Consider the following 9800-nt stretch of genomic DNA (forward strand, 5'->3'; position numbering starts at 1 on the left):
AGCTGTTCGTTTACATGTGATTTATTTTACTTCACAAATTATGGCAGAAAGCAACAAGTTGTAGCAGTAGTAGGCTTTATGTAAACTACTGGCCATGGCACGAGTGAAAAGCCAGCCCCGTGAGACAAGTACAGTGGTACCTCTGGTTATGTTTTTACTAGATCTTAAGGTATCCATTTAACTTATTGGTTTTTGTGAGGCCAAAACTGCAGGATATAAAGAACTACAAGTTAAATAGCATCAACACCCCTGTTTAAATCAGTTTATAAATCACCTATGTTAGAAATGTATCTTGCCAGCCACAGTAGCAAGAGCTATAGTACTGCTATTCTCCTGATGAAAGTAGTAATCCCTTATCTAAAGCACACACACAGAACTCAAAGTTGAGACTGTCAATCAATCACATGGGAAGTTAAGGATTGTGTTGTCAAGGGCTCAGAGTTGGGTGCGTTGGTTTAAGTTAAACCCGTAAAATTTGTAAGGTTATGTGCGATTTATGGGCCGACATACCAGCTTCCTCAGGAAATCTACCTGCTCCAGTATTTAGAAAGGCTTATTCATTCCTAGTCTAAGTGTCAGCAGATAATTCTGTGAAATTATACCACTGACAGAGGCCAGTTTTGATTTATGTTCCTTTGGGTTGCCAGTTTTTTTTCTTTTTCTGCAAGCTGGAATCATTTATTTTTATTTGATTTGTAATGTCAGACTAAAGTTTTTCTGTGAGTCTAAGCGCAAGTCATATAGCCGGAAAGGACGCAACAGTCCTGGGCTGAAGAAGAAACAAGAGATTTATTGTTGATCTAATGAATGACACAGCACCCATACGCCAAAACCAGATTATAAAGGCCTATCACCACTGAGCAAAAGCTTAACGCATCAATTTAGGTAAAAACACACTCTGGCACATTAGAGTTGAGTAAATATGATAGTTTCCCAAGGGTAGAATGAAATATTGGTGCATCTAATGCAAGACTATAGGCACTTATCCAAAGAAACCTGCAGCTCAGTCAAGTGAATATATAAGCATTTTATTGAACATTCAAACTTCATTAAGACATGTGCAAATGGCAATTTTAATGGGTTTAACCCTAACTAAGACAATAGTAATGATTGCTTGCTGGGGTTTAGCAACAGGGTCCAGATCACACTTAACACTAATTAAATACTTTATTCAATAAATACATAGCAAACAAAAATGCATTTTTAATGCTATTATAAAAGATTAGTCGTTTTGAAAGGCCAATTTAGTCTATTATAGAACTATAATATACAATAAAAGTAGGTATGCCAGTTTAACATAATTGGCTGATTTTATGCAGCACTTATACCTTTTAGTCCATAAGTAAATAATTAAATGAAAAAGAACATCTAGCACAACCACTTCTATAGAACTAGGAAATAATTTTCTAATAAAGAAAAAATTTACAGACCCCATGACTTTCCACCCAACCCCAACAGTCTAAAACCCTAAAGAGGAGAAAGCCAAAGGCTCTCCCCACAAAAGCTCACGACAAAATGTCGTTTCGCTTATCAAAAATCTGTATTTCTGATCCGTAATGAGCATTGAGACAAGATTCAATATATCTCCCAAGAAAGAAGCACAATGCCCGTTGTGGATCGCCTAGTCAGCAACAGCGAGCACTGCATTCCAAAAACATCTCAATCCCAGGGATTAAATGAGGTCAGCCACATTCATTGGCATTTCCTCCACTGTAGTATTGTAGAAAGTCTCAATATCCCGAAGGATCCGCTTGTCCTCCTCAGTGACAAAGTTTATAGCCACACCTTTCCTGCCAAAACGACCACCGCGGCCAATCCTGCACAGAACAGGGAAAAGAGTATGAAGAAGCTACTTTTAAACTCATTTTAAATAGCCTGTTTCCAGGGGCAAAAATTGTTTTACGTGGTACTCACTGGCAGATTAATGTTGTCACACATTGTTGCGCTGTACTATAGCACCGTTATTCTTTTGCGCCGAAAGCATATGCAAGATTTATTTTACTCGAGTACTGGCAGATACCAACTAAAGAAAGGTTTTGGCAGCACAGACAAGCCACGTTATACCCAGCAAAACTTAACCTCCCCCACCCCCACCCCCCTTCTGCATAACTCAGGCAAGTTATAAGCTCACTATCGGCTTTTAAACATGGACAGAGCTTGATGTCAGCCTACAAATTACAAACCTTTTTTTTAACCAAAATTTTCCAAATCCAAATCCCTTGAAGCCAAACATTACATTTACTTCCTCAAAGACACAAATTTATTCAGTGGGAAAACTTACCACCACTTTTTGCAGAACCACCAGTTTTTTCAGTATCATTTACAGGGCACACTGGAGATATATAGGTTAAAAACAAAACCCACAACTTCTGCTTTCACCTGACCAAGGTATTAAGAGCTTTTAAGACAAAACATAGCTCACAACAATCATTACAAAAGAAAAGTATATAAATACCAACTCGCTCTTTATTGAAACAGTGTGCCGCTTACGAATCCACGTCCTAAATTACGCCAACGTCGCTTCTGAGCACCATCCCGTCATCAACTGGGCTAGCGACTCCTGTATTTTTTTACATCAAGTAACAAGGTACAATTTACTTTGTTTAGGGGACAAAGCCACTATGATAGATAGCTAAGCTTAGGGAGATAAACTGAAAGCTATTAGAAGATACACCAGAGAAAGAATCCCACTGTAAGAACCAAAGAGCAGCAGTGAAGGTATTGGCACAAAGAAACTTCCAATAAAGCAACAGAACAAGCTGAAAGAGGCACTTACTTCTAGGAAGGAAAACTAATAGCAACTTTGGAAACAACATAAACCTCTGCTTTCCTAATCACAATACAACAGTAATAGTTCTTTAAAGAACTTTTGCAGACTCAACATTAATTCAGCAGCTCTATCCCGAAAACCAATAATTAATTGCTGAGGTTCCAATACAAACAAGTTTTCCCACTGTTTTGTTTCATTGGCTAACAAAGAAGCTCTGCCCCTCCCATCCTCACAACACTATGTGCACGTACACACACACTGTAGTATATGATGCAAGAAAGCAAGACAAGTATTCAGGGTGTGCAGATTCTGAAGAAGCTTTGGAATGGAAACTGAGTGGAAAGTCAACTGACCTGTGAATGTAGTTCTCACGATTGGTCGGCAGATCGTAATTTATAACCAACGATACTTGCTGCACGTCAATGCCACGAGCCTACAAACCCAAGCAATAAATTACTATAAACACAAAGAAACTTCCCCCAGGGTCACAGTATACTTATAGCTTTGTTGACCATGTTATAGTGATGAACTACAATAATGCAAGTCCATAGTGGAGCATGGTCTTTACTCTTCCAACAGCTTGAGTAGCTCAGGTTACAAGAACCTGCACCAAACAAAACAGCTTTGGGTAGGTTCGCACAAAAGGCAGGGACCATGGATACTTACCAATAAATCAGTAGTGATCAAGACACGGCTTGAACCTGACCTAAACTCTCTCATGATAACATCTCGCTCCTTCTGGTCCATGTCACCATGCTGTATGGATAAAGAAAGCTCGTTAACCAACTTTTTAAGTATCCAAAGACTTCTCCATTTTAACTTATGGCCTTTTAAATATAAAATATTCAAAACTTTGCTAAACTATTCCTCTGGTAACAGGTACATTTCTTATCTGCAGTAAGCAGGTATACGGGAAAATACAGAGGGGATGAAGACTGTAGCAGGTTTAAACCTCTGAGAATGGAGTTAAGCAAGAGAGGAACCTTGCTTCCAAGGGGTCTAGAAGTCTCTTCCAGTGCTCAAATTTCACCACTCAAGTATGCAATACCATGCCATTAGGACTAGGAATGCCACTTCCCATGACACTGCGCCTTAGTATTTGCTTCTCAATTACTATAGCATGCAATGCATCTTCAGTATCAACACTTACCAGAGCAGAAACAGTGAAGTCTCGTGCATGCATTTTCTCTGTAAGCCAATCTACTTTCCTCCTTGTGTTAAGGAAAATAACGGCCTGCGTAATGGTCAGGGTTTCATACAAATCACAGAGAGTATCAAGCTTCCATTCCTGTAAAGTTAAGGTAATTGTCATGTACACACAAGGAAGAGAGTTGCATGAGGTACACATAAAACTCCGAAGTAGAATCTTAAAGGTGACTCGTATTTCTAGACATTAAGTAGTGTTGCACCAAAACTCCAGACTAGGACACTGGACATTAAGAAAGAGGTCCACCCAAGTCTTTTACTGATCCAGTGCATTTGTTCTTCTTCTTGTGTGTACCGTACTAGCATTACTACAGAAGCCAAGGCGTAACCCCAGCTTCTGTGGTTTTAGCACAGTGCTTGTACAAGAAGTGCCTTCAAGATTATTAAACTTTCCCCTTACCTCTCTCTCCACATTAATGTAGAATTGTTTAATACCCTCAAGGGTCAATTCCTCTTTCTTCACAAGAATACGAATAGGATCTCTCATAAACTTTTTGGTCACTTCCAGCACATCCATTGGCATAGTGGCAGACAGCAACACAACCTGAACAGGAAAGGAGTGTTTCTTTTAAGTGGTTTGCTCTAAAATTGCTCAAGAAGCTGGTCAATGAGGAGATAATGTATGAAACCAAGCGTCCCTGTCTGCCATGGAATCAAAACAGACAAGGATAGAAAAGAAACAATTTTGCTTTGTGCAGGGGGAACGACAATACAGCACTACACAGCTACATTGTAACTTTACCTGCACTAGTACAATGCAGCCAAATTTAATGGCCATTGTTATTGCGATATTGCTTTTACCTGAATGTTTGTGCTCAATTTCTGAAAAATTTCATAGATTTGATCCTTAAATCCCCGGCTCAACATTTCATCTGCTTCATCCAATACAAACATTTTGATCCATTTAGGCGCTAGAACGAAAAGGAAACATTTTGGAAGCATTATAAGGGTTCTTTTAAACTACGCTTTTGATTTCATCTTCAGCAGGAAAAATCAATGCTAAACCACCAATCTTGCACATTCCTACATCTGGAACTTCTGCCTATTCAGTTGAATAGAACACCTATTAAGATATTTTAGTCACTGCTTGTTCAAACACATTCCCACTAAGAGTTTAATTAGTACTTCACTACTTACACAGATAACGCCTGTTTAACATGTCGAACACACGTCCTGGAGTTCCCACCACAATATGGGGAGCTTCTGCTTGCAGCTTCTGCATCTCATTGCGTACATTTGTGCCACCAATGCAAGCATGACAAGTTGCACCCATATAATCGCCAAGAGCCAGAATAACTTTTTGGATCTGAAATAATATGTCTCAATTAGAATGTTATTAAGCAGTGCTCCACTTATTCACCAGCCACAGCTTCCCAATGAATCGATACTGTCTGCAGTGACTGACACATGCAACTTGTACTTGATTATTTTACATGCAGCTTGCAATGCCTTTCCTATCCACAAACGTTATCTCCAAAAGAAATGTAATACATCTGCAGCTGTCCTCAGTCAGGTAGTTTACTACAGAGAAGTATTTGTTCTTCTACACTGAGGGGAGCCTTGGTTTTGCAAAGCGATATAAAGTACTCCCAATGTAGAACTGCAGATTAGTTTTGGTTGCACATCGGAACAGAAAATAGCTACCAGTCACCACACATGCAGAAGCATTGTAGTGTCTTTTAATACTAGGATCTACCTGGGCCACATTGCTTCAGTGTACAACTTACAGTACAACTTTATGGTAACATTTAAATAAATGACCCTCAGAGATTAGAGGTGAAAACTTGGCAGGTTCTTTACAAATGTCCACCTATCGTTTATCAAACAGCTTGGTATATCCACTTAAGAACTGCAAATTACCAGTTATAGATAGCTTTCTTGACAATGCTATATTTAAAGCAGTTTAACTTAGGCAAAATAATCTAAACTGAAAAGTAACTGATGCTGTGTCAACCCATCCTAGTCTCCTTTCCTTCCCTGAAGCAAGTTCTGGATTGCTGTCAATGCTCAATTTCATTTCTAATATGCTGCTGTCCTCCACAAGAAATGATGTAAAATTCAACTCAAAAGTTCACTAGGATCTTCTTGTTGAACTGTATTAATAGCAAATGCATAGGTCCCACCCCCCTCCCCCTCCCCCTAAGTCACTTGGACAATTGTTTCAAATATTTTTAAGTTGTTATGCACTCAGTCAAACTATAAAATTCTCCAGAAGCTCTATGTTGGTCTTAAACATTTATTGCAATATTGAATGTTCTATTCAGAAGAACTAGAATTTAATGGAAGTGTGTAGTGCCACAAAAAGCTGTTCAAAACAGAAGATTTAAGAGACTGAAGCACACACAGTACAAATTACATACATACAGAGAAAAATCAACTGATCACATGCGCACTGCAGTTTCCATGTTGCACAACTGCATGCATTTTTTAAGAGTGCCCTTATTATTATTATTTTACGAAGGCTTAAAATTCAGATTAAAATGTTTTAATATAATGGAGACTTGTGGATATGCCCCTTCATCACTCCTACACAGCTGTTACCCAACTTCATCACAACTTCAGAGGCCCATTGTCCCAGCTGACTTCTCTCCACGTATTTAAAGGAGAAAAGTCAGTGGGACAGAGGCCTGTTTCCATTTTTATAACCCAGAGACAAGAAGTCACCCTGCAAGGAATGTTAACTGTCCTACAGTTGTGAAACCTGAAACCTATGCAACATGTAAGCAGCTTTTAACTACACTATCAATACCTGTTGAGCCAGTTCTCTGGTTGGGGCCAATACTAGTGCTTGGGTCTCCTTGAGATCAATCTCCAACTGTTGCAGGATGGAAATAGCAAATGTGGCTGTCTTGCCAGTACCTGACTGAGCTTGAGCAATCACATCATACCCTAAAAAAAGGATAGATATTTACTGCTCCCACACAACACATCAAGGATTCAGCTTAACTGTTATTTCCTTTTCAAGTGATCAGCAGTTACAAATTATCTCCATTTCAGGTCAGTCCCGAAAGATGGTATACCATCATCTCACTTTACAAGGAAAGATGTGTTTTACTTCCACCCCAAGGCTGGGAACTCAAGCCAAAGAACAGTACTTAGGACCTACCAATAATAAGCACATTACTACTAGCTTACCTTTGATGCATGGAATAATAGCACGCTGCTGAATAGCTGAAGGTTTCTCAAAACCATATGCATAAATGCCCCTGAGGAGGGATTCTTTTAAGTTCATATCATCAAAATTGTCAACAATTTCATTCCAGTTGCTCTGCAAAAGAAAAAAAAAATGTTTTACTTCACTCGTCATCCCTAATGACATTTTAAAGGCACTATCAATGAAATACTAACCTCAATGACGCCATCGGGGTCCATTCCCTCTGGGCCATGGTCTCTGTTTAAAAAAAAAAAAGCCAAAGCTGTCAGCCAAACCAGTAAGTTTCTAACTTCTATGGATGCAGCCAATTAAATACTGATACAAACACTGTGATGAATTACTCCAGAGCACATCTACCAACAATGTTACAGCTGCCTTTATTTAGAACAGATAAACAAATTGGTGACTAAATGAGGGCCAATAATTTAAATTGGTTTACTCTAAGCAACGTATTTGAATATCACCATTATTGAACTGCTCACTGTACTCAAAGTATTTTTAAAAATCATCCTTAAATCAAGGAATGCCATTTCCCCCCCTCTTTTTTAAATTGAAATTTCCAGTTACACTTAGAACAAAAAAACAGAAAATAAAAGGAAACACAAGGAATGCCATTTCAAAAGAATCAGGGATTTGGTTTTGTTCATTTTCCAAACCCTTCAGTATGTATATTTTGTAAGCATAAAATGGTAAGACCCAGATTAAATGCACTCTCAGAATTCAGGATGAGCACCCACATTTATTGCTTTGTCAGAAATGTACTTGGTGTACTGTGAAATGGAAATTTTTAGACCCAAGACTAACTTGGCAAGTCTTCACTCAACCTACTTTTCCACAAGGTGGTGAGCTCCACCAATATACACTAAAGACTTAATACATTTAAGTCTTCGTGATAATTTATCAATTTCTATTTAGACCAGAATCAAACACCAGTTGTACTAAGAACTGAAATGTTTGTGTGGTATGATGCTGGCATGGAAATCACATGGCCACACACAGCACGTGCTGCATACAGGCCACCATCAGGAATACAAAGTCATTTATAAACTAAGGAAAATTGGTAGGTGTTTTTGTTTTTCAAAGAAAGCTAGAAGCAGATTGCAGTCTACTTCTCACATGTTATCTGCTACCTCAAAAAAATGCTCAGAGGTTGCTTCACCGTTGCAAACAGTTTGTCTCCGCCATTTTAGGTTGAGCAGATCCAGATCACCCCCCACCTACAGTCCCGGCTATAGTAAGTTAAAGTCCTTTTCTATGGAAATTTCACATCAGCAATATGCATTGCATTAAGGAGGGATCTTTTTTTGGGGGGGGGGCATTTTCGCGTTAAAGGGAGACCCTGGCCTACACGTGGAAGAGAGGCTTCTCCATTTATCTTCAGTCAGCACAGGTTGCAATGTAAGGAAAGCTGGTTTTGACAAGCAGCTTCCGCACCTTACAATGCCTGCAAAGCGGAGTGCTAAGAGGGGGCGCTAAGAATAATGAAGGCAGGGCACGTGCCGCGTTATCAGCAGCGCGACCCGCTCTCAACCCGTGCATTCCTGTCCCCGTCCTTCCCGTGCTCAGCCCTCTCGCCGAAATCTCGCGAGAATCCCGCCCCGGAGCCTCGACTGCGCAAGTCGAGGACACGCCGGGGACTGGCGAGGCCGCCGACGGACGAGAACAGCTTGCGAGCCGCACCCCTCCCGACCCTGCCCCCCCCTTTCGATAGAGTGAAAATGGAATCTTCCGAAGCAGGCGCGCTCGGGGAGGCAGCCTTCCTCGGCCGCCGCTTGGACGAAACCATGCGGCCTCCATCAAAAAAGGGGGGGGAGAGGCCCGTCCCCCGATGCGGCTCAGCTAGGACTCGGGGAAAGGGCACCCATCATGAAAGCGATAAGGGGGGGGGGGGAACCAGCCGTTTCGGGCTGTACCATTCGAGGCATTTACAGAGGGGAGCGGGGAAAAGCGGCCGCGTCGCCTCGTGAAAGGGAGGCAGATGTCTATCAAGACGTTTTAAGAGCGGGGCCTCGATCACGGGGCGAGGGGAGGGCGAAGAGGGCAGCAGCCGCAGCGGCCTTGAAAGGCAGCGCGGCGACCATGGCGCGTCCCTCTCGCCGCCCCGCTTGTCCAACGTCACGGCCCTCGAAAGCGCTTCTCCCGTCACTCTCGACGCCTCCGCTTCGAGCCTTAAATAGCCCGACGCCGCCCTTGGCAGGCAGGGCCGCGCCTCCCTTTCCCCGCGCGCCACACTTTACCTGCCGTAATCCGCGGAGCCGCCTGACATGTTCCAATAACCACCGCTCAACTGAAAAGGCAGCGCCTCCGCTGCGCCGGCTTTATATAGCCTTCCCGTTGGCCGGGACTACTTTTACTCCCCCTTCCTCTTGCTGCGGAGGGATATGGACAGCAACTTGCGGCACGGCGTGGGCGGGGGGGAGGGAGAGCAAGAGCAAGCCCACCACAGAACCAGCCATTTCCTCCCACGTGCTGGTCCAGAGAAGGACCGGTTGCTTTGTATGTTTTCCCCAACCCCCATTAATGAAGACTAACGAGGATTCTGGCTTTTTCAAGCCGGAAAAAGGCGAGACCTTGCGTGGAACTACTTTACGCTGTGAGTCGCGGAGGGATATTGCAGCAGTTGAGGAGGCCGACTGCGTCCCGCTTTTCCCCCCTCCCCCTCCTCCCGCC

General features: G+C 42.0%; 1 protein-coding gene across 3 annotated transcripts; it reads right to left on the minus strand.

Moving 5' to 3' along the window:
• Positions 1-1012: 1012 nt before the first annotated feature.
• On the minus strand, positions 1013-9485 carry EIF4A2 (eukaryotic translation initiation factor 4A2). 3 transcript variants are annotated; one of them, XR_014526439.1, is made up of 12 exons: positions 9368-9485; positions 7325-7367; positions 7112-7244; positions 6726-6865; positions 5114-5282; positions 4778-4887; positions 4377-4520; positions 3921-4058; positions 3437-3526; positions 3124-3203; positions 2460-2560; positions 1013-1817 (listed from the first exon to the last, which is right to left on the minus strand). XR_014526439.1 is itself a non-coding variant. In XM_083504459.1 (11 exons), the coding sequence occupies exons 1-11, from the start codon at positions 9394-9396 to the stop codon at positions 1673-1675; spliced, it is 1221 nt and encodes a 406-aa protein (XP_083360585.1). In that variant the 5' UTR covers positions 9397-9485; the 3' UTR covers positions 1013-1672. The 3 variants fall into 3 exon arrangements, 1 of the variants encoding a protein (XP_083360585.1); XR_014526440.1 differs by having other exon boundaries at positions 2456-2560; XM_083504459.1 differs by lacking the exon at positions 2460-2560.
• Positions 9486-9800: the final 315 nt, after the last annotated feature.

This window comes from Podarcis liolepis (assembly GCF_965112155.1).
Source record: "Podarcis liolepis genome assembly, chromosome: 5".
NCBI classification, from domain to species: domain Eukaryota; kingdom Metazoa; phylum Chordata; class Lepidosauria; order Squamata; family Lacertidae; genus Podarcis; species Podarcis liolepis.

Bases quoted from the DNA above. Each gene is read 5' to 3' on its own strand.
- EIF4A2 (XM_083504459.1), bottom strand. From the start codon at position 9,396: ATGTCAGGCGGCTCCGCGGATTACGGCAG. The intron at 6,866-7,111 runs GTAAGCTAGTAG...TCCTTTTTTTAG, and splicing joins TATTATTCCATGCATCAAAG to GGTATGATGTGATTGCTCAA. The intron at 4,521-4,777 runs GTAAAAGCAATA...TTTCCTGTTCAG, and splicing joins AATTGAGCACAAACATTCAG to GTTGTGTTGCTGTCTGCCAC.